This window comes from Capsaspora owczarzaki, assembly GCF_000151315.2.
Source record: "Capsaspora owczarzaki ATCC 30864 unplaced genomic scaffold supercont2.3, whole genome shotgun sequence".
Classification (NCBI taxonomy): Eukaryota; class Filasterea; order Ministeriida; family Capsasporidae; genus Capsaspora; species Capsaspora owczarzaki.
The window spans coordinates 179639-203023 of NW_011887294.1; the positions used below are offsets into that span (position 1 = coordinate 179639).

At 54.5% G+C, this 23385-nt stretch overlaps 4 protein-coding genes across 5 annotated transcripts; 2 read left to right on the forward strand and 2 right to left on the reverse strand.

The window, feature by feature from the left end:
* Positions 1-2519: 2519 nt before the first annotated feature.
* CAOG_02062 (hypothetical protein) lies at positions 2520-4371 on the reverse strand. The gene has a single exon (XM_004348762.2). The coding sequence runs from the start codon at positions 4348-4350 to the stop codon at positions 2650-2652; it is 1701 nt and encodes a 566-aa protein (XP_004348812.1). The 5' UTR covers positions 4351-4371; the 3' UTR covers positions 2520-2649.
* A 1030-nt stretch (positions 4372-5401) lies between these two features.
* CAOG_02063 lies at positions 5402-14480 on the forward strand. Of its 2 annotated transcripts, XM_011271850.1 has the most exons (12): positions 5402-5417; positions 6857-7842; positions 7954-8092; positions 8196-8314; positions 8408-8560; positions 8703-12500; positions 12599-12694; positions 12799-13183; positions 13262-13396; positions 13473-13578; positions 13670-13958; positions 14048-14473. In XM_011271850.1, the coding sequence occupies exons 2-12, from the start codon at positions 6976-6978 to the stop codon at positions 14330-14332; spliced, it is 6372 nt and encodes a 2123-aa protein (XP_011270152.1). In that variant the 5' UTR covers positions 5402-5417; positions 6857-6975; the 3' UTR covers positions 14333-14473. The 2 variants fall into 2 exon arrangements, with proteins under 2 accessions (XP_011270152.1, XP_004348813.2); XM_004348763.2 differs by lacking the exon at positions 5402-5417 and having other exon boundaries at positions 6617-7842; positions 14048-14480.
* A 1458-nt stretch (positions 14481-15938) lies between these two features.
* Positions 15939-20519, forward strand: CAOG_02064 (Anxa6 protein). The gene has a single exon (XM_004348764.2). The coding sequence runs from the start codon at positions 16073-16075 to the stop codon at positions 20390-20392; it is 4320 nt and encodes a 1439-aa protein (XP_004348814.1). The 5' UTR covers positions 15939-16072; the 3' UTR covers positions 20393-20519.
* Positions 20520-20634: 115 nt separating this feature from the next.
* CAOG_02065 (hypothetical protein) lies at positions 20635-23230 on the reverse strand (the record flags this gene model as incomplete). Its single annotated transcript, XM_004348765.2, has 2 exons — positions 20635-23076; positions 23144-23230. 2 exons carry the CDS (start codon positions 23228-23230, stop codon positions 20635-20637), a joined length of 2529 nt encoding a protein of 842 aa, XP_004348815.2.
* Positions 23231-23385: the final 155 nt, after the last annotated feature.

A 23385-nucleotide genomic window follows, 5' to 3' on the forward strand; every position in this document is an offset into this window, starting at 1 on the left:
CGACTCGAGACGCTGGTTGCGGGTCGGTTTACCTTTGGCGGCTGACTGCTTCCGAGACTTGGCATGTTTGCAGTGTGTGTGCTCGCGTGGCCGTGGATGGTCATGATTTGTTTTTGGTTCGAGTCCTTGGTAAATAGTAAAATGCGGCTTTTGGTTGTTGTTCTTGTTCCAAAGCGGGGCTTGAAGAAGAAGAGCTGGAGCGGAATTGGCGGAATCGGATTTGGCAATCAAACAATGAATGGTAGTGCTTGTGAAGGGGGGGTTGGACCGCGGGCTTGGGCACTCGAACACAGATGTGGTCAATTCGGATGAGAATTTGAAGTTTGGCAGACGAAGGACGGCGACGACGAAGGACGACGTGACGTGGCGGGGGATGGTGTCTGCGAAGGCATTCAGTGCGCACAAGGGTTCAAGGGTTCGCATTTAGTCGAGGCAGTCAAAATCCCGTTGCGCAAACCCCCACCAAATCCCTGCAACCTCCAATATAAAGATCAAATCCGAGTCATGTTCATACGCAACACGCAATTCACATGACATTTTGAAAGGACGACAGCAACAGAAAACGAGAAAAAAAAATAGCCAAAAAATAGCCAAAAAAGAATTAATTGAAATAAAATAAAATAAAATACAATAAAAAAAAACATCGTGACTTTTTTTTTTTTTTTTTTTTTTTGGTTTTGATTGTGTCACTACACAAAATGGGACCATCTTGCAAAAAACAGCAAACGAGGGAAGAGAACGAAAGAGAGAAAGAGAGAAAGAGAGCGGCGTGGATGTAAAATGGGATACTCCCAAATAGAAGAGAAGAAGAGAAGAGAAGCAAAAGAAAAATCGTCCTTTTTTTCTTTTTTTTCTTTTTTTTTCTTTTTATTCTCGTTGATTGGCAATGCAGCGTGGCTTGGAACGAAAGTGGAACACGAAAAAAAAAAAAAAAAAAAAAAAAAAAAATTCAAGTCATCAATCAATCAACAGCGAAAAAGCAAAAGAGAAAGCAGAAGAAGCGAAACCAAACCGATTCAACCAACTCAGCCACTCAGCCACTCAATCACTCTGCTTCTGGGGCCACCTTCCATCCATTCCAAATCCCACAACGACTACAAAAAAACAAAACAAAAAAACTCACAGTGAGAATTACAACCAAGTGAAAAGCCCAAAAAAATGAAGAGTGAGAATACTTTTCTTGCAAAGTGCGGTTTTATTCCAAAAAAAAAAAAAAAGGAAACGAGACGGAAATTTAATCGCGTTTGGATTGGCTTGGCACGATTGGATTTTTTGGTGCAGCAGCAATGGCGCAACTTGATCCTCCGTGCCATGTGCCTCAGAGAGATGTTGCGGGTTATCGAGGTTGTGTGGATTGCAAAGTAGACAAATGCGCATCCATGCCCACCTTGGTGTCTCTGTGCGCGGCATGAAGGGGGGCAGGCGGAATGGGTAAAGCAAAAGCAAATGCAAAGCGAGGGGTGGCTTCCGACTTTTGATTGTTGGATTTTTGAGACTTTTTTTTTTTTTTTTATACAGGTAATTGATCGGCAAAATGAGCGGATTTTGATCGGCCACGCACCCGGGGGCCCGCCACCCCCCCCCCTCCTTATAAAGTAGTGACGTCGTCATGCCGGGAAATGCGGAACAATAGCGCAACGGCTCACAGAGCACGGGAGGGGCGACGAAAATGGGGAAGGCATCATGACCCATGTTCGCGGTCACCCAGCCCACAGCTGATGATGGAGCGGTTGCGCTGTGGGCGAAAAAAGCAAGGATTCGTTTCAATGCAGGTTTTTGTGTTTTTGTTCGTTTTTCATTCGGGTTGTGTTTTTGTTGGGACTTGTTGTGTTTGGAGTCAACAGCAAGTGGAGAATCAGAACGGTCACATTTGTGCATTCGCGACGACGACCAGCGCCTGGAGCTCCACGGCGTGGTTGCAGCGTCTTTGTGTGTGTGTGTGTGTGTGTGTGTCAGTGCACCATTTGTATTCCTCATCCACAATCCACAATCCCGAACAGGTAGGGGCAATTACGCTCTGTGGTTGCATTTTGTGGAGAAACGCGACTAATTTGGAAGGCCCCTCCCTTTCAGCTTAGGGTTGCACACAATCCCACGGCATTCTCAAGCTTTGTCGGCTGACGCTGCCGTGTCGGAGTAGAGAAACGAGGGCAGAGTAGACAGATCGAGAGAGAGAGTGTGTGCGGAATGAACAGTTGTGGCCGAGAGGACCACCGCCCTCGTGCTGTTTGCCACGATTTCGCCAAGCTTTCCAACCCACGTCTCAGTTTCCCATCATCTCGCACAAGTTGCGCACTGCACTCGCCTCATCCTGTAAACCCCTCCACATCGCTTGCATGGGGTTGTCGAGACACAGCTGCTTAGCAAAACTCCAACAAGCGCGATGCGAAAAATGCGCATGACGAAACGCCAAAGCGGAACTTTTTCTTTTCTTTTCTTTTCCCCCGTGCGACATCTATGGAAACATAAGCACATGATGCTGGCCCGCATCCACAAGGTGGACACCGCGCAAGGTAGCAGCAACTAGTTGCTTTACATTCCTCCAGATTGATCTCAAATATAAAATTATGCACCAATCAAAACAACACCAAATAACAGACAAAACAAACAACAAGCACAAAATTCACAAAATTCATCATCCCCCGGACCTCACGATGATGGCTTGGCATCGCAAAAGTGCTCGACATCAATCAGGGATGTAACACGGTCGATGAACGCTTGCGGGGAGTATGGCGGCGCGACGAGCGGTGGCACGTACTCGAGCTTGTCAATCTCGGCAAGCACGGCGCGCAACTTGTCCATCTTGCGAATGTCGACAGTGTACACGTTGGGCGCACCAAACTTTTCAAGGTAGGGCACTTGCGAAGAGTAGGTAAACGCGTTGGGCTTGTCCAGACCGCCGCGCACGGGGTCGTAGACTGGGTTGATGTAGATGCATCCGTAGGCGACAGCTTCGAGGGCCGAGCTGCCAATCAGCGGGTCGCCCAGTCCGACATAGAGACGCGAGCGCGACAGCAGCTCAATGTACCCATCGTACGGCATGACGCCATGGTTGTTGATCTTGTAGTGTGTCTGGAGCAGCTGTCCATCGTACTGAGCCAGCGTCGTGTGCAGCTCGTAGCCCTGGGCCGACAACTCGAGAATCATCTCGTGGACACCCGGCAATCGAAAGTACTTGAGCTCCTTGCCCCACAGGAAGGCGACCTTGTCGCGAAGAACGCGCTTGCTGGCGGCAGCTGCAATGAAGCTGGGGCTGGTGAAGACGGCAAACCCGAGAAGCGTGTTGACTCGGTCGGGGATTTTGCCGGGAATCCAGGTGTAGTACTGGCGCAGATCGAGGTGGAAGCAGCAGATAAAGTCAAACTTGTTGCCGCCGTTCCACTTTTCCTCAGTGCCGTAGCAGTCCAGCACACGGTACTGACATGGGTGGCGAAGCAAGTGCTTATCGCTCATGGTGTAGTAGGCGCGCGACCCAGCATAGTCCGTGTAAAAGATGTCGTACGTCAGCTCCTCCGGACCTCGGAGAATGGAGGCAACTTCCTCAAAGTTTGTGACAAAGCGAACCTGGTGCCCGACACGCAAGCAAGCTCCGATCAGATCGCCCCACTGCACGAGCTCGCTCTTCGGGCCGTTGCCAGTGCCATCAAAGTGGTAGCCCTCGATCAGGCCCGGGAACATGAGAATACGCTTTCTGGCAACGCCCGTTCGCATGGTCGCGTTCAGCGCCATCCAGTCCCTCATGAGTCGCTGGACGCGCGTGTTAATGAATGCATTGGGAATCGGTGCCAGCAAGTTGTCCATGTAGTTAAAGTCGGCTGGGCCATAGTAGTCCGAGCCGGGTCCGCCATAAAGCTGGCTGCCAGTCGCGAGCCACGACGCCAGGTCAAACCCGAGCCGCTCCGGATCGCCCCACTCTCGCAGATGCTCTGGCAACTGGTACGACGATGCCTGCAGGCTGCTGCTGCCACCGTGGTTGTCCTCTTCGACCTGCTTCGCTGGCGGGATGGCGTTGTTGGCTGGCGCTTGTTCGGGCAACGCGAGCAACGGGTTGGTCCGCTTCATGTTTGGCACCTGGATCCTGCGATTGTTGTTATTATTGTTGTTGTTGTTGTTGTTGTTATTGGTGGTGTGGTGATTGAGGATGAGCGGGTTGAGGTTGGGCAGCGCGGCAGTGTCGTGGTGGCTGCCTCCCACGTCAACAGCTCCCCCTGCTCCCCCAGGCCCTTGCTCTGAAAGCCATCGTGGCTGCTGCTCGATGGGCAAGTTGCCACTCCACCAAACCAGTGAGGCGAGCGCCAGCGCGCCCAACCCGAGCAAGACCAGGCTCCGAATGGGTCGCTTGAATCGCATTTGTGCGCTGAGCGAATCGCAAGCAATGAAGAGTGGATGCGTTTCCCGAGCATAATCGTGATGTTATTTGCTATTGAGTTTGTTTGTATAGTATATTGCTGGATGTATGACGCTGTAGTTGGGATGTGCGGACCGAAGCAGCTTCGGTTGTCGTCGATTTCCACCGAACATTTGACATGCGCTTGGTCTATGACCTCAGTTTCCGCACTTGACTTGTCGAAATCTGATTGAAAATACTGGAATGTGTGAGTTGTAAGTTGTCGTGTCGAAGAGAAGGGCAGATCTCGATTTTGTGTGTACGAGTGGGTGCTTTTTGTGTTGCTGCAGGTATTGCTATCGAGGCCGCTTTTTGTGCTTTTCGGAAATCGTTTGATTGCGATGAAAAACCCATCGAAAAACAGGCGCATTCAAGATCAATGAACCGAAATCGCATAAAATACAGTACATTATATGATTTGATGGGGAATGGGAAGGGGCTGAGTGCTTACATCTCACGCAGGATCAATCCGATTATCTGCGCTTCCATTTATTCGCTGATAATCATGACATCGAGCTACTCTACCCCCTCCACCCTTGGTAATTGTATTTACAATGATATTTCCAACAACTTGCTCTTCGCTGACTGGCTATATCATGGGCTTAGAGTGTTGAAACATGACACGGCAAATCTCGTCCTGACTCCAACCATAATCCGTGCTCGCCCGCGTCCCCCACAACGTCAGACCCCCGCGCTGATTCAATGAGATCGCTCATCATCATCTATCTCTTTTGAAATGTGACACCGTTCAATCCTACTGCTCATCACCATCGTTTGAGTGAGACATAGAATCGAAAATCTGTTTCAAAGTTCACAACTTTCTTTCTTTCTGCCTTCTTCTCAAGCCAGGATGGTTGTTACTTTTTCGCTGGTTCAGTCCTATCGCTCATCATCAGCTACCCTTTCAAACATGTGGCACCCTTCAATCCCATCGTTCGTCGATCATCCGCTTTCTGATTGAGACATAAATCCGTTTCAAAGTTCACTCTTTTTTTTTTTTTTTTTTCCCTTCACCTTCCTTCTAAAGTCAGTAAGGTTTTTGTTTTATTTATTTTTATTTCTGGCTATTTCCGTTTTTTTTTTTTTTTGTTTTTTTTGTTTTCCTTCCTTTTGATCGCACTTGCAAAAGCGGTGATTTTCGACGATTTGCGTTCATCAAACGCCAAGTTAGTGGGACAAACTCACAAGCAACACCGAGGCAGCGCTGTTTGAGAAGAGACGGGGAGAGGGGAATTGGAGCTCGGTCGAATAGATCAACCAGAGACGCCCTCGGCCGACCTACCGAATGATAGGGCAGAAGAGGAAGAGGGGCAACGCATTCCCGCCTGGGCATCAGCACAAGCGATAGTCAATCACACACCATACGCCAAGCACTCCGCTGCTGGAGGAGCCCAGGCGAGACGAACCAACAGGGGGGGGGGAAATAGGCGGACAAGCGGATATCAGCGGCAAAAAGCTTTGGTTCGTCGGTGTCTTTCGCGACTGCTGCTGGGCGTGCTTCTGGGCTTGATTGTGACTCTAGGAGCAAGCTATGTGTATGTGTGAAGGCATGGCGTGGCTGGACGAGTGGATTGCGTCGCAGCAATGCGCGAGAGTGATGGAGACAGTTCTCTGTGCCACAACATTATCGGCTGCTGGCCTTCCATGATGCTCGCACTGCACCGTGGTTGATGAGAAAGAGCTGCTGCTGCTGCTGCTGCTGCTGCTGCTGCATGTGTCTAAGATTGGAGTTGAAGGCGATGCCCAGAGGGGTCGAGTGTCAAAACCGGCGCAAATCGCTTCCTGCTTGCACACCCGTCCATGCAGTGTTCCTCTTGCTCAACCTCCTCCTCCTCCTCATCATCATGTTGCTTTTTCGCTTATATTGCATGATGATATTACGCATGTGCGCGTGGCATTGGACTTGTGAACTTTGGTTGATTTTGTGTGTGAGCATTCCATTTGAGCGCTCAATCACACGGGGCAGTCAGTGGGAGTCACCCCGCGTCACTCTGTCGACTTGATTCAAGTGATTGTCGTAGTCGCTCGCAGGACTGGAATGTCGTTCCCGGGTTGAGTGGCGGACGGGTGCTGTTTCATGCGAGTGCTTTGGTTGCAATCTGCCAGCTTTGACTCGGCTTTTGCAGTAGGAACGCCTCACACACACACACTCTCTCACTTCACCAAAACCCCCTCTTTTTTGATGACTATGTTCGACAAATCACAATCGACAACGCCACTCCTTTTTGTTCAATCTCAATTCGCTTTGAAAGCTTTAACGCTTGAAACAATCCACCACTTGACACCTTTTCGCCCCCTCCGTCCTACTCTCTCTCACTCAACACTCAGTTCTCCTACTCTTCTTCTCCCCCCCCCTATTCACACGCATTCTGTCACAAACAAGAAACAAACCACTCATCTCTCGTCTGCTTGTCCCCCTGACTCTCTTTCTCTCTTTCACTTGCTTTTCGAATATGCGCGCCGTTTCAGACCCGGCTTTACCGTTAAGCCGCACGTGCACGCTCGTGCCTCGACAGTTTCTGCCGCAAAGCCCTCCGTCACCCCGAACTGGCCAGCCTCCTCCTCCTCCGCTCCGCAAAACGAAGAGCATGCCTGCTGCAGCAGCTGCGTCCGCGGCCGCGGGAAGCACGGCGGCGAGCGGGCGAGTCATCATGACAGTCACGCCTGCGCCCACACCCACGCAGTCTTCGCTGCTCCTACCTGGCACGATGCACACGCTGAGCGAAGAGCAGCTGGTCGCCCTCGAGGACTTGGTCAACCTGCCCGAGCTCGACGAAGGGTCCATGCTCCAAACCCTCGCGGCTCGCTTCAAGCACGACAAGATTTACACGTACGTCGGCTCCATCCTCGTTGCCGTCAACCCCTTCCGCTTTCTGCCCATCTACAACCCAAAGTACATGCAAATGTACAAGAACCGAAAGCTGGGCGATCTCCCACCACACGTGTACGCCATTGCGGACGACGCCTACCACAGCCTGCTGAAGAACAAGCAGAGTCAGTGCATTGTGATTAGCGGCGAGAGTGGCTCTGGCAAGACCGAGTCCACCAAGCTCATCCTGCAGCACGTCACCTTCCTCAGCACCAAGGGCGGCAATTCCAACGTGGAGAATCAAATCATGGGTGCCGGCCCTTTGCTCGAGGCCTTTGGCAATGCCAAAACCGTCCGCAACAACAACTCGAGTCGCTTTGGCAAGTTCATCGAGCTCAAGTTTTCCCGAGCGGGCTCGGTCTCTGGCGGTCGCATTGTCAAGTATTTGCTCGAAATGTCGCGCATTGTCAGCCAAGCACCCAACGAGCGCAACTATCACGTCTTTTACTACTTGCTTGCCGGCGCGCCCGCAGACGAGCGCAAGCTCTTGCGGCTAGCTGCCCCCGAAACATTTGCCTACCTCAACCGAAGCAAGTGCTACACGTTGGACGATGTGAATGAGGTGGACGAGTATCATCGGCTGAAGGTGAGTTTGGGGATTTTGGTCTGTCTTGGGTCCTGTTATCTCGAGTTGTTTTTGACTAATTTCGCCCCCCCCCTCCGCCGATTTTCTCCTTTTCCGCGGCTTGTTGAGTAGCAATCGATGTCTGTTTTGAACTTTACCGACGACACTCAGCTGAACATTTCCAAGTTGCTGGCTGCTGTGCTGCATTTGGGCAACATTCAGTTCAACTCGCCCGAGGGGTCAGACCATGCCACTGTCGGCTCTCGTGATGGTATGATTTTGAGCACTTTTTGTGGCACTGGACCCAGCGACGACCAAGCTGACCCAATCCTGTTTTTTTTTTTTTTCCCTTTCTCTTTTTTGTTTGGCATCAGTCTTGGATGTCGTGGCAGAGCTCTTGCAAGTGCAGCCCGCCGGCCTCAATCAAGCGTTGACCTTCCGGACCACCAACACGCGCGGTGAAAAGTTTTTCACTCCGTACACGTTGCCCCAGGTGAGCAGGCGATCCTTGTTTTTTTTTTTTTTGTTTTGTTTGCGTCACAGGTTGCATTTTGTCTCTTAAATTTCCCTTATTCTTTCCTAATAGGCCACAAGCTCGCGAGACGCACTCGCCAAAGCGCTCTACGGCAGCTTGTTTGAGTGGATTGTGTCCGAGATCAATGGACAGATTTTCAGCTCCAAGTCCACCTCCGATGCCTTCCTGGGCATCTTGGACATTTTCGGATTCGAAGACTTCCAGGTTTGTTGTTGCTCTTCATTCATTCGTGTTATTTGGCGCTGTCCTTGAGGACCAACCCAACTTGCATTGTTTTTGTTTGAATCTTGTTTCTCACTCAAAAATGCTGCTACCCTCCATCGCCCACCAACCCACCCACCAACAGGTCAACTCGTTCGAACAATTCTGCATCAACTTTGCCAACGAACAGCTCCAGCAGTACTTTAATCAGCACGTCTTCCGCCTCGAGCAGCGCGTGTACACCGAGGAGGGCATTCCGTGGAGTGATGTCCAGTTTGTCGACAACATGGATTGCTTGGAGCTCATTTCAAAGCGTCCGACCGGCTTGTTGCCTTTGCTGGACGAGGAGACCAACTTTCCGCGTGCCACCGACTTTACCTTGCTGGAAAAGTACGACAAGCAGCACGCCAACCACACGCACTACGACAAGCCCACGCTCAAGCACACTTACTTTACGATTGCGCACTATGCTGGCCATGTGCGCTACGAAATTGAGGGCTTTTTGGAGAAGAATCGCGATTTGCTGCGTGCAGACATTGTTTCTGTGCTTCGCACCACGTCCTCGGACTTTTTGCGCAACGTCACTGGTCTGCACACTGCGGGAAAGCGTCTGTGGGCTCTCGCGCGACACACTGTGCTGACGGCGTACTGGCTACGCCGCGTCTGCGCCGCATCAAGTTCTGGCACAGTTCAGCCCCGTCGTGCCGTCGACCGCCAACGCAGCAATCAGCTGCTGGATTTCTCAGGCCTCCCACCGCCCGGCTCCCCGACTGCAACCAGCGCCCCTGCGCTGCTGTCACCGACCACCGCGAGCCCGTCCTCTGGTCAAGGCTGGGCGAAAGCCATCAGCGCTGTGAAAGCAGGAGCGATGCGACCCGACATGTCCCCGTCTGCCAGTTTTACAGCGTCTCCTGGCCGGTACACCCAAGCCTCTCTTCCAAAGGGCTTCTCGCTTGCGACTGCAGCTGCGGTTAACAGTGCCACAGCCAACGGTACCCCACCGTCTCGCGCGACAATGGTGGCCGGTGGCGGCAACGCTTCCATGGCAGCGCTCAACATGAACCTGTCTGACGAGTCTGGCCCCCGTCGTGGATCATTCACACTCAGGTTCAACACGATGCGTCCCAAGCCAGGCGTCTCGGGTGCCATCAACCGTGGTGCCACCTCCCGTTCGCTCACGGTCGGCGGGCAGTTTGAAGCCTCTCTGACTGATTTGCTGCAGACCTTGTCGTCGGCCAACCCTTACTTTGTTCGATGCATCAAGTCCAACTCGGACAAGAAGCCGCTCGTGTTTGACAGCGAATTCGTGTTGCGCCAGCTGCGCTACTCTGGCGTGCTCGAAACCATCCGCATCCGTCGTGCAGGCTACTCGTTCCGATACACGTTCGCCGAATTCTTTACACGCTTCCACGTGCTGATGACGAAAATCCAGATCAAGCGTCCCGATACGCGGGTTGCCATCTACGAATTCTTGACGAGCACGGTTCCGACGCAGTATCAGGCCCTGCATCTCCAGCAGCTGCTCAGCATGCAGGACGAGCCGGGGCAGCTTTCGCCGCCTCGGATGCGCGCATCGAACAGTTCAACGGCATTGAACACGATTGGATCAGCGCCCTCGTCTCCAGCCACCAATGCACCCGTTTCGCGAAAGGCTGCCGCCCTCCTCGGTCTGCCCTCTTCTGAGCTTTCCGGCTCTTCCACCAACCTCAACAAGGCGTTGTCCACCAGCACAGGCTCGCTCTCGCCCTCCATTGCCTCGGCGAACGTTGCCAAGGCGTCGAATCGCATCAGCATGCTCCTGCCAAAGTCTGTCTCCATTGACGAGCTCACTCAGTTTGGCACGTCGTCGTCCGAGCCGGTTGGTCCGCTCTTCCAAGTGGGTAGCTCCAAGGTCTTCCTGAAGGAAAACCACCATGTGATTTTGCAGCGCATGGTTGGACTGCGCCTCGATCAAGTGGTGCGCGACATTCAGCGTTGGTACTTTGCTGCTGTCTTCCGGCGCGCCTTCCTGCAAAAGCGCAAAGCTGCCGTCCTCTTTCAGCGGCTGTGGCGTGGACGGCTGGCGCGGGTGCGCGTTTACAAGCTGCGAGTTCGAACCCAAGCCACCATCCACATCCAGACCTGGTGGCGCGCATACCGTGCGCGCTCCCGATACGCGGCGACTCGCCGCAATGTGGTCTCCGTGCAAACCATTGTGCGTGGCTACATTGCGCGCAAAAACTTTCGCAATTTGCTGCGCAATCTGAACGGCCAGAAGGAGAGCGACGCTGCCATCTCTGCGTTTGACTTTTTGGATGTGCTGGACGAACCTGCTGACGACGGTTCTGACGACACTGTTTCGCCTCTGAGCGCTTCGTCACCCGCCGCTGCGACTCACACAAAGCCTGCACTGCACCCAGTGTCGGTGTTGAGCAGCGAAAGTGGCGTTTCCTTGGGGCGATCGCCGTCCGCCTTGACATCAAAGCCGGGCGACCGCTCTTCGCGTGTTTTGATACCAAACCCATTGATGCTGATCAAGTCCGAGGCCAGCTCGACCGCCTCATTTGAGAATGTGACGGTGGTGACTGCGTCCTCCGTCGCTGCTGTTAACACTGCGCAACTGATTCGTTCCCCGACGTCACCCCAAGCGATGCGCGCCCGTGCTCCCACGCAAATTGCACGCCTGACAACCGTGACTACCAGCAACGCAAGCACTGCGGTCAAGGTGGAGAAGCCCATCATCCGCGCAGTTTCGGGACTGCAGTCGCCGACCAGTGCGCCTTCGTCGCCACCGTCAGCCTCTGCGCCTTCGTCCCCTGTGCTCTCGCGTGCTGCCGCGTCTCCATCGCCGCAGCCAATCAAATCAACGGGCAGCTCGTCCTCCCTGACCTCGTCCGAGACGATTGTGGCACCCAAGGCAACGGCTGTGGCCGCTCCCGCCTCTCCAAGCACGCCTCGGCGCCGCTCGTCGGGCGCAAAGGAGAATCAGGTGATTGAGCTGCAAGGCGCGACCAAGACTTCGCAAACTGCTGCGCTGTCGAGCTTGGCCGCCCTGAACAAGCCCGCCGGCACGCACGTGTTTTCCAGCACGACCGTCAAGACTCTGACCCTCTGCTCTGGATGCCATCTGCCGCTCAAGGGATTCTACAAGCAAGGACTGCGATGCAAGGTGTGCAACCTGTTCTGCCACAAGGGCTGTCAGCTGAGCATGGCTGCATGCAAGCCTCCAGCGTCCACCGAATACAAGGATTTGCTCGTTCCCGACGTGACCATCTCCAGCACCGCCGAGCTCCAGCTGTACACCGACTTTATGGCTGCCAAGATCCAGGCAACCAAGCGCCCACCGTTTGCTCGTGCCAAGTACACCCACCAAGACGGCGTGTATCACCGCGCTCTCTCCGAGTTCCACGCCAGCTTCCTCGGTCTCACATCCGCCTCGTCGAACACGGCCACAGTTGTAAACACTGTCCGCATGCTTCGGGCCTTCGAGCCGATTATCAGAGCAGTCACTGAGGGCGGTACGGGGGATACAGACCATCGTGCTCGTGTCGCGGACGCCAAGACCGTCGCCCTGATTGGCAATTGCATGAACCGCTTCCGCGTTCTCCTCGTCGAGCTGGCCGCCGAAATTTCGCAGTCGCGCAAGCGTGCCGAAAAGCTCGCGCAGGCTCCACCAGCAGCCGTCTCATCGGCGCCCGGTGCGGCCGTCAGTGCTACTGCAGCTGTTGCCTCTCATGACGGACCAGCCAAGACTGCTGACTCTGCAGCTCCAGCCCTCGCTGTGGCACCGGCCCCTGTCTCCATTCCCAAAATTGAGGTGGTCAAGGCGGCGGAACTCCCCATCAAACCTTCTCCAGCCCCTTCGGCGTTGCCTCGTCGCGAGTCCGTCAAAGAAACCAAGCCCCGTAGCGGCTCGTCCGTGGCTGCCGCTCTCGCTACAAGTCTGGACGATCGCAAGAAGCAGGTATACGTCAGTCAGGGTTCAATAGGATTGTGCGGAAGAGAAGAAGTGAAGCTCACTGATTTTTTTGGTTTTGCATTTTTGACTTGTACTTTAAACAGCTCTTGCTTCCTGGTCGCAGCAAGCCCAATCGCAAGTTTGTCGAGCAAGGTGGACATCGCTTCGCCGTCAACCACAACATGCTTCGAGGCGGCACGGTACGTTGATGACTGATTTGTTTGTTTGATGCCTTTGTTCGAGTTTCTGACCTCTTTTAATGTTCATGCTCCTCCCCTCCTCTTTCTCTACTTCCTTTTCCCAGTCCTGCGAGTACTGCAACCAGTCCATCTGGGCGGTGGAGAAGGTTTACGTCTGTGAGGACTGCAAGTTCACCTGCCATCCAAAGTGCGCTGTTCGCGTCGTGCTTCCTTGCTCCCGCTCGGCGAGCAACTCGTTCTCCGAGTCATCGCGCCCCGCGTCGATGCTCAGCCCGAGCACACGCTCCTCCATGGTTGGACCCAGCACTCCTGGCGTAGTCTTTGGCGCCAGTCTGGAGGCACAGTTGGCGTCGTCCTCGCTGGATGTTCCAGCCGTTGTAGAAGCGTGCGTCATGGCTCTTGAACGCAAGGGTCTCTTCACCGACGGCTTGTACCGTGTCTCTGCCAGTGTCAACATTATTCGAGCTGTTCGAGCACAGTTGGAGAAAGGTAGGGGCTGTCGAGAAGCAAGCAGAAAAAGAAGAAACAAAAGGGACTGTTGTTGCTCATCGTCCATTCATTCCTTAGAACCACATCGCACCGAGGAAATCATTGAAGCTGCCGACGTTCATGTCGTTGCAGGCCTGCTCAAGATGTGGCTGCGTGAATTGCCCGAGCCTCTATTGACGTTCGACCTTTACGACGACTTTTTGCGCTTGACCGGTAGGCATCGACTTTTGAAGTTTGGTCGCACGGAGAGGCGTTTGACTCACTATTCTTTGTTTATTTTCGTTTGCAGAAATCACAAGCCCGAACGAGCAACAGTCGGCCCTTTTGAACAACGTCGGCCGTCTCCCGCAAGAAAACTACAACACATTCGAGCTGCTTGTGTTCCACCTTGCTCGGTATGTGGTTTTTTTTGTTGAGGTTTTTTTGGTACAATCCATGCAGCCATTCAACGCACTCATTTTTGGTTTGACCGTTCTCCTCCCATAGATTGGCACAACATGTGAGCTACAACCGCATGACGACGGGAAATCTGGGTATTGTGTTTGGCCCTACGCTTCTGCGACCTCCGTCGCACGTCTCGGTGGTGGACAGCCTGGCTGATGTCTCCAAGCAGTCCAAAGCGATCGAGATGATTGTCGAGTACCAGGTGCACAAGCTGCAAAAGATTTATGCAGACCTCTCTGCTGTAGAATCGGCAGTGCTGTTTGGTATCGAGTCTCTCGACAAGCTGAACGCCATCCAGGCCGAGCAGCAACAGAACAGTCGTCTGCGCGATGTAAGTCTTGCAATTTTTTTTTTGGGTTTTGCACGTTGTCAGCTGTGCACTCGACTTACTTTCTGCATTTTGGCACTCGTCTCACCCAGCTCGTCAAGGAGATTTCGCGTCAGATTGCAACGCTCGAGAACGAAAAGCTGCGCTTGACGGCCGAGCTTCGTGGCTTTCAGCCCTACGAACAGAGCGAGCTTTTGCGCAGGCCCGCAGCGATCTGGGACAAGTACATTGACATGGCGACTGACTTGTCGTTGCCCGCCATTTCTTCCCGCCTCGATCACGCCGTCAAGCAGCGGCCCAAGGGTCCGGCGAACAAGAAGCCGCCGAAGAGCCGAAATCCTGCCCAACGTATCGCCGTTGCCGATGGTACCGAATGAGCGCAGCACGTTCGCCATGTGCGCGTTTTGGTTTGTAATGTTTGCGAGTTTTGTTTTTGTTGTTGTTGTTGTTTTCATGATTACTCTCTCTCTCTCTCGGTTACCCCATTTTTGTAAATTAATGCACAATTTTGATCGTTGTATACAATCGATCTTGTTTCATACCTGTAAGTCGATCTTTCCATCGGCAATGCAGGGTTGGCAGAATGAGCGAAAAATCGTTGCCGTTCTCAACTCCATTCCCCCCCGCCCCATCATCTTTCTCCTTGCCTTGACTTGAATTTTTTTGTCTCGAATCTTACGCATATCCTTTTGTCCGATTTCTTTTCCCCCAAAGTCGAAACACACACACAAAAAGCCGAGCCGAACGAACGAACGTTCAGTTTTTTTTTTTATATTTTTTTCAAAATGGCTCATTTTACGGGGATTCCACCGAACATCCCTGCGCCTGCACCACCGATGAGCGCTGGGCTCGGCTACCCGCCACCGCCACCGCCGTCGTCGCAGGGTGCATCTGGCGACACGAACACGCAGCTGCACGCCCTGCACACGCGCATGGGCGAGCAGGAGCGCAAGCTCGATCTCATTCTGCACCATCGCTTCATCATGGCAACGGTCCCAAGGTAACGCTCCGCACCGCTCTCTCTCTCTCTCTCTCTTTGGCTCTCTCTCTCTCTGACTCTCTCCTTCTTCATTCTACCTCACTCTTCCGTCTCTCAATCCTGTCTCTCGCTTCACAAGTTCGTCTTTCTCTGCTTTTTTACATTTTATTATTGTTTACACTTTTTTTATTGTTATCGATTTTCAAAAAAAAAAAAAAAAACCAAAACAAACGTTTTTTTTTTTCAATTTTGCATGATTTTTTTTTTTCGGTTTTGGTGGCGCTTTTTTTTTGTTTTTGTTCTTTGTCGAGTCAAACATTCAAAACTGTGAAAACGGCGCGAATGAAGTGTTTTGTGTTTGTGAAAGTGAGTGACGGAAAGACGAAGAGACGCAGATACAGTGACGTAGAGAGAGACATGCAGAGCACACTGCTAATACATCACAAAACAAACCCGCTTTTTTGATCTGCAACCTCAGTCGAGTCTGCCACCCTCTGAGCTTCAGAACTATTTCCTAGGGGGGGGAGAGAGAGACAGAGTGCATATCGGGCATTGCAGTGCCACAGAGCGACGTAGAGAGAGAGAGAGAGAGAGAGAGAGAGAGAGAGAGAGAGAGAGAGAGAGAGAGAGAGAGAGAGAGAGAGAGAGAGAGAGAGAGAGAGAGAGAGAGAGAGAGAGAGAGAGAGAGAGAGAGAGAGAGAGAGAGAGAGAGAGAGAGAGAGAGAGAGAGAGAGAGAGAGAGATGGAAAACGAGGCCAAAGAAGGGCAAACAAAGACCAAAAAAAGAGCGGTAACATTTTGTGAAGACAACAAACCCGCATTGTGTGATTGTGATGATGCATGATGAACATGATTCATCCACTTTACACTTGACAACAAGGGGGAAAAACAATCGATTGGAAAAAGACAACAAGAAGAGCTCAAAGAGTGGGGGGGGGGAGAGAAAAAGTGAGCGAGTTGGGAGTTGGAGCAAAGAGCAGTGGAAATGGGAAATGCAAAGTGTGAAGAAACCGAACAAATCAGCCCATACCACCACCAATGTTGACATCCAACGATAGAAACAAATTACAAGAACAAGAAGCTAAACCATCAAGGCGATGTGCTAAATCCCCCAACAATCTCACTTCTGCCATACAAAATGTGCACTTTTCTGCAGGACGCGGCGCACCACCCAACCGCCGCCGCGAGCCACATCCCGCCGCCGCTCAACTTGGCGCCCACGTTCCCGCCGGTGGGCGCGCCGGGAGGCTATCCGCCAATGCTGATGGCGCTCTTGCTGCCCCCGGGTGCCGCGCCGCAGGGCTACTTTGACCAGATGGCCAGCCATCACCACCATGCTGCCATGCCAGCTGGTGCGGGCGGCCCAGGATACCCGCCCGTGTCGGCTGCGACGCACGCGTCGGCCATGGCGCAGATGAACGCTGCTGCTGGCGGATCGCCCATCTCGCCAATGACGCGCACCACGTCCACGAGCTACATTGCATCGCCGCTGTCGGGCGGTGCTCCGGGCTCCCCTGCGCTCCAGCACCGCATGTCGATGATGGTTGGCGGTGCCAACAAGCCGACCTTGCTCCCGGCGCGCAACTTTAACGCGGAAATGGACGCCAAGGCTCTCCGCAAGGCCTTCAAGGGTCTGGGCACGGACGATCGCAAGGTCATCTCGGTGCTCACCTCGCGTGTGCTTGAGCAGCGTCTCGCCATCAAGCAGGCGTTCGACGCCAACTTTGGCCGCGACTTTGTCAAGGACCTGCGCGGCGAGACGAGCGGCGACTTCCGCGATTTGCTGATTGCCCTGTTGACGCCGTTGCCCGAGCTGGACGCCTTCTACCTGCACAAGGCCATGAAGGGTCTCGGCACGAACGACACCACCGTCATTGAGATTATCGCCACCCGCACCAATGGCCAAATCCGCGCCATCCGCGAAGCCTACTCGCGCGTGTACAACCGCGATCTCGAGACGGACGTCAAGTCGGAAACCTCGGGCGACTACCGCAACCTCCTCGTTGCCCTGCTGCAAGCGCGTCGCGAGGAAGGCAAGGCCGTGGACGCCGCTGCTGCCAAGGCTGATGCCACCGCCCTCTATCGCGCCGGCGAGTCGCGTGTGGGCACGGACGAGAACGTCTTCATTTCGATTCTCGCCACTCGCAGCAGCGAGCACTTGCGCACCGTCTTTGACGACTACGCCAAGCTGTCCGACCACAGCTTTGAAAAGACGGTGGAGCGCGAATTCTCCTTCAACATCCAAGCCGGTCTGCTCGCCATTGCCAAGCACGTGCGCAACGCGCCGCTCTTCTTTGCCGAGCGCCTGTACAAGGCCATGAAGGGCATGGGCACGGACGACTCGACCCTCATCCGCATTGTCGTGGAGCACTGCGAGGTTGATCTCGGAAACATCAAGGACGAGTTCTACAAGGCCTACGGCCAGACGCTCGAGACGTTTGTGCGCGGCGACACGAGCGGCAACTACCGCACCGCGCTTCTGGGCCTCATTGAGCAGGACACGTTCGATCCCGAGAAGGACGCCAAGGCCCTCCGCAAGGCCATGAAGGGCGTCGGCACCAACGAGGACAAGCTCGTCGACATTCTCGGTGTGCGCAAGACCACCCAACGCCTTGCCATCCGCACCACGTACGACCAAATGTACGCTCGCGACCTCATCAAGGATCTCAAGTCCGAGACGTCCGGCAACTTCCAGCAGGCGCTGCTGACGCTCATGATGTCGCCTGCCGAGTTTGACGCGCGCAGCCTCAACCGTGCCGTCAAGGGCTTGGGCACGACCGACTCTGTGCTGATGGAGATTCTTTGCACCCGTTCCAACATGGAGCTCAAGGCCATCAAGGAGGCCTACCACAAGGAGTTTAGCAAGGACTTTGAGACCGACCTGAAGGAAGACACGTCGGGCGACTACCGCACGCTGCTGCTCACGCTGCTCCAGGGCCAGCGCTCCGAGTCGACTGCCATCGATGTCGCTCAGGCCAAGGCCGACGCCACCGCGCTCTACAATGCCGGCGAGGACAAGGCTGGCACGGACGAGGCTGTCTTTATTCGCACGCTCACTCAGCGTCCCATCAACCAGCTGCGCATCACCTTTGAAGAGTATGCGCGCTTGTGCGAGTACGACATTGAAAAGTCGATCAAGCGCGAGATGAGCTTCAACCTCAAGAAGGCCCTCATTACGATTGTCCGCTACGTTCGCTCTGCTCCCGACTACTTTGCTGAGGTCCTGCACGAGGCCATGCGTGGCATTGGCACGAACGACGACACCCTCCAGCGCGTCATCATCACTCGCGCCGAGAACGACCTGAACGCCATCCGCGAGTCCTACTTTGCCCAGTACGACGAGTCGCTGGAGGCTGCTGTCGAGTCTGAAACGTCGGGCGACTACAAGCGTCTGCTTCTGAAGCTCGTCGAGACCGCCCTGGATGGCGATTACATGCGCGACACGGAGGCTCTGACGATGATTTACCAGGAGCAGCTGCGCGGTCTCAACAACGGCGTCCTGCCTCCCAACTCGACGCTCGGCTTTGGCATGTGCAACTCTCGCGTCGCCGTGCCCAAGACCTTCAAGCCTCTGGCTCCTCCTCGCGCCACGGTCAAGCCGTATCCCCGCTTCAACGCGGACGAGGACGCCAAGGCGCTGCGCAAGGCCATGAAGGGCATTGGCACGAACGACAAGAAGCTCATCCAGTGCCTGTCTGGTCGCTCGTACGAGCAGCGCATGGCCGTCAAGAAGGCGTACGAGACCAACCTGTCCAGGGACTTGCTCAAGGACCTCCGAAGCGAAACGTCGGGCAACTTCCGCGAATGCCTGGTGGCGCTCATGATGTCCTCTGCCGAGTTTGATGCCACTTGCCTGAACAAGGCCATGAAGGGTCTGGGCACGGACGACACCGTCCTGATTGAGATTCTGTGCACGCGCTCCAAGCAGCAAATCATTGCCCTCAAGAATGCCTACCGCACGCTGTTCACCTCCGAGCTCGAGGCCGATCTCACCAAGGAGACCTCTGGACAGTACCTCAAGCTTCTCTTGGCGCTCTGCAAGGCCGAGCGCAGTGACAATCCCCAGTACACCACCGAGGAGGCCAAGGCCGATGCCCAGGCTCTGTACAAGGCTGGCGAATCCAAGGTTGGCACCAACGAGGACGTCTTTATCGAGATTCTCACCCAGCGCTCGTACGAGCGTCTCCGCGGCGCCTTCTTTGAGTACACCAAGCTCGTCGACTACCATCTGGAAAAGTCGATCGAGCGCGAGTTCTCCTTCAACCTCAAGCGCGCTCTCGTCACGATCGTGCGCAGCATTCGCAACGGCTACGCCTTCTTTGCCGAGCGTCTGTACCGCTCCATGAAGGGCATTGGCACGGACGATGCCTCCCTCATCCGCATTGTTGTTTCGCGCTCCGAAATTGACATGGGCAACATTCGCGAGGAGTTTACCAAGACGTTCAAGCAAGATTTGGCGGCAATGGTCAAGGGCGACACGTCTGGCTCGTACCGCCAGCTGCTGATTGAGCTCGTGGAAGAGGAGCGCACCTCCCCCGAAGAAGACGCCAAGCTGCTCCGCACGTGCTTCAAGGGCCTTGGCACCAACGAGGACAAACTGAGCCAGGCGCTTTGCCTGCGCACGACCGCTCAGCGTCAAATGATTCTGAACGCGTACAACCAAATGTATGCTCCCCGCACCATCGTGCAGGACATCAAGTCGGAGACCAGCGGCCAGTATCGCAACACTTTGCTGGCGCTGATGATGACGCGCTCCGAGTACGACGCCGAGAGCATCCACGAGTCCATCAAGGGCCTGGGCACGGACGACTCCACGCTGATTGAGATTCTGTGCACTCGCTCCGGGCCCGAGATCAAGGCCATCCGCGAGTCCTTCCGCAAGCTGTTCAGCAAGGACATGGAGCAGGAGGTCGGCGACGACGTTTCCGGCGACTTTAAGCAGCTCCTCGCCTCGCTCATGAAGGGCGAGCGTCCCGACAGCAACCGCCCAGTCAACCCCAAGGACGCCACTGCCGACGCCCAGGCGCTCTACAAGGCGGGCGAAGGCAAGGTCGGCACCGACGAGGCGGCATTCATCACGATTCTGACGCAGCGCAGCTTTGCCCACATTCGCGCCGTGATGGACGAGTATGCCAAGCTGAGCCAGAACAGCCTTGAGGCTGCCATCTCGAGCGAGATGAGCTTCAACATCAAGAAAGCCCTGACAACCATCATCAAGGTTGTTCGCGATCCTGTCGAGTACTTTACTGCCCGCAGCCAAGCCATGATGAAGGGCTTGGGCACGAACGACTCTGGTTTGATTCGCATGATTGTCACGCGCAACGAGGTCGACCTCTCTCAGATTCGCGACCGCTACCTGCAACTCTACGGAAAGACGCTCGCCGCTGCCATCGAGTCCGAGACCAGTGGCGACTACATGCGCCTCCTGTTGCGAATGGTGGAAGAGCCCCAGCGCTAAACATTGGTTTTTTGTTTTGCCGCATTTCACCTAGAATGTTTTGTTTCTCTCCGCCCTCCCTCGGGTTGGATTGTGCCTGTGATGCGTTGTTTTATTATCTGATTAAAATTGTGTGTTGTTTCTGCAATCCGTTTTGCAATCTATCGTTTTTGGAGAGTTTGGCGTCAATAATTGAGAATCACAAAATCTGGGTTCCAATGTGTATGAAAAAAATCGGAATATGTTAACACGCACCAGCTGGCTCATGCGGCAGAAGAGAAGACACGAACAAAGCCTTGCAGCACGAGCAAACGAACAAGAGCAAATAACTCGGCTTCCGTTTGTTGGTTTTGGGCGGCGTGAAGCACGTCGGCGATGCGCCAGGGGCTGGTCTGCTCATCGTGGTTTGCGCCCCACGACAGAAACGGCGATTCCGCAGAAAGCAGAAACTCGAGAGCGGCGACAAAGCGTCCAGGAAAGGCCTCACACACCGAAGGGCCAATCACAAAGCAGTCCTTTGTTTCTCGCGCCCATCGCACACGGACTGCGTGTTGTCGTTGCTCAAAGCTGTGGGTCTTGACGCAATTCAAGAGCGTTGTCTTCAAGCTGGGAGCAAGGTCGGCAGAATGCATCAAGCGGCCCCAAATGGGCAGCCCTGGAGCAATGGTCGAATTGCGGTGCAACGTGTCGAGCATGTCCAGCTGCTCAAACAGATTCGAAGGCAGGCGAGGACGCGGAGGCGGTTTGCACGGCGCGAGCTGCGGCTGTTGCTTCCCATGAATTCTCTCGGGTGCTCGTGGGGAACAGGCGTGGTGGCGAGGATTGACGGCGTGGGCGTTGGCATACCCAAACAACCAGTTGCGCACAGGCGAGGGCACAGGCGACCAGAAGGGGACCAGGCGAGCGAGTGCCAGGTCAACAGCTTGCCGGTAGAGCGCCAGGTCTCGCACCTGCTGCACAAACGTGCTGTAGACATTCCGAACGACACTGGCCGGGCCGATCGCGGGGACCAAGCGGCTGACCCGACGGAAAATGTTTCCCGCCTCGAACAGCTCGATTCCGTCTTCCAGCACTTGCACGACTCGTCGATGCCAAGCAACGCTGTACACGTGTTCAGCCTGACCTCCAAGGTTGGAATTGAAGATTGGGATGCGAACGACAGGAAACAGCTCTTCGAGCGCAGACCAAATAACTTGCAACGCCTCGAAGGCAACCGTCGACGATCCAGTGATCTGCTCCAGGCGGGTGATGGCTTGCACAAAGGGAGAGTCTGCCAGCTTGCTGCCCGCGGCAACCTCCATGCATGCATCAAGGACAGCCGTCATGTAGGCCATGGTGTGCCCGAGCGACACGGTCAAGTGCAGAGAAGGTGCGTCGGTGGCCGTGGCTTGATGGACCCACCCACGCGGCAAGTAGAGCAAGTCGCCTTTCCGAAGCGAGAATGACATGACGGGCTCTCCCAACGCGCGCCCGCTGTAGTTTTGACTCAAAAGGCCGCCAATGGGAAGGACTGTTTCGGGCAGGTACACTTCCCAGTCCTTGTTGCCCGAGAGCTGAAAGATGAATGTGCTGTGCACATCATAGTGGGGAGTAAAGCCGCGAGAGAACTTGGGCGTCGAGTACAGGTTGCCGTTGGTGTGCACGCCAAAAATCTCCTCGAGCAACTTGACGAGGGTGCGTGTGCGGGGAAAGGTCCATTGGGCGTGCGATATCACGGTCGTGGCGTTCAGCTGCGTGTACGCCGGCTGAATGTCGTTTGGGGTTTTGTGCCATTCTTTCATGAGCGGGCCGCCGCGATCCACCAAGCGAAAGTCGGATGGCGTCAGAAATGTGCCTGGCACAATGTGATCAATGTCATCGCGTCCGCCCGTTGACTCGTAAAATCGGTCAACAATGTGTGCGAATCGAGCCAGCTGCTCGCTGTTCTTGGGCGTGGCTCGCGAGATGACAAACGGTCTTCGCTCGAGGTAGTCTGTCAGAAACTCTTGGACGGTCATTGGGTAGAGAATGTCTTGCAGGATGTGAAATGAATGCCGCTGGTAAGCGGTTGAGAATCTTGGCGGGTGGTTGTTGGTATTGTTTTCGTCGTCGTCGTCGTCGTCGTCGTCGTCGTTGTTGTTGTTGTTGTTGTTGTCGGTGTTGGCGTGGTTGTCGTTGTCGTGCTTAGCATTGGCGTAGGCGTGGGAACTGAGAAGCGTGGGCGGCAGAATGAAAGCCGGGTCGTTCTGCTTCTGGCCTTGCTTTGACGCTTGTTCCTGCGCCGAACGCACGCGCACTAGCTCTGGGACGATGGCGTTATCAAACTCCACGTCGGGGAATCGGCTGCTGGAAACGGATGATGCCGTGGCTCCACGGCACGGCTGGACGACGACTGGGTTTGGCTTTGATTCTCCAGCAATTGGTGCTGTCGGAGGCGAGCCAGCGTACCGAGCGAGCGTCGTTGCAGCGAGATTGAACGGCAGCGGGCAGTACGGCAGCGCAGATTCTGATGATGCTGGTGATGCTGGTGGTGATGCTGGTGATGCTGGTGATGGGATGAGGCGAAAGCAGAATCCGCGCTCGGCCCAGGTAGGATCAATCCCAGCAGAGTGCACTGCGAGCTGTGGTCCGAACGGCAGGAGGCGGTCGCTGTCATGTGCGACAGCAGCAGCACTCCTTGATGCGAGGAGTACCAATAGGAGGACTAGTCGTGCCAATGGTCGCGTCTGCAGAGGGAGTCGGGATAGTGTGAGAATCCCACTGCTACTGCTGCTACTGCTGCGACTGCTGTACAATGCATGGCACTGATGACGACGACGAGCGAGTCGAGCGGCTGATGTTGATTGAGAGTGATCTGCAATGCTCGTCGCTCTCTTCCATTGCGATTGTGATTGTAATGGTACTGCACTCATAGTTCAATGCTCTTTCCCCCCCTTCTCCTCTCCTGTCTTCACTGATGGACAAAAATGAGCAATGGACCTTTCCAATTCAGTACAAGTCTCAATTCTCACTTTTCGGTTGTCAGATTCTCAGAT

Bases quoted from the DNA above. Each gene is read 5' to 3' on its own strand.
- CAOG_02062 (XM_004348762.2), bottom strand. From the start codon at position 4,350: ATGCGATTCAAGCGACCCATTCGGAGCCTGGTCTTGCTCGGGTTGGGC.
- CAOG_02064 (XM_004348764.2), top strand. From the start codon at position 16,073: ATGTGCACTTTTCTGCAGGACGCGGCGCACCACCCAACCGCCGCCGCG.
- CAOG_02063 (XM_004348763.2), top strand. From the start codon at position 6,841: ATGCGCGCCGTTTCAGACCCGGCTTTACCGTTAAGCCGCACGTGCACG. The intron at 8,315-8,407 runs GTGAGCAGGCGA...CTTTCCTAATAG, and splicing joins CTCCGTACACGTTGCCCCAG to GCCACAAGCTCGCGAGACGC. The intron at 13,397-13,472 runs GTAGGCATCGAC...TTTCGTTTGCAG, and splicing joins CGACTTTTTGCGCTTGACCG to AAATCACAAGCCCGAACGAG.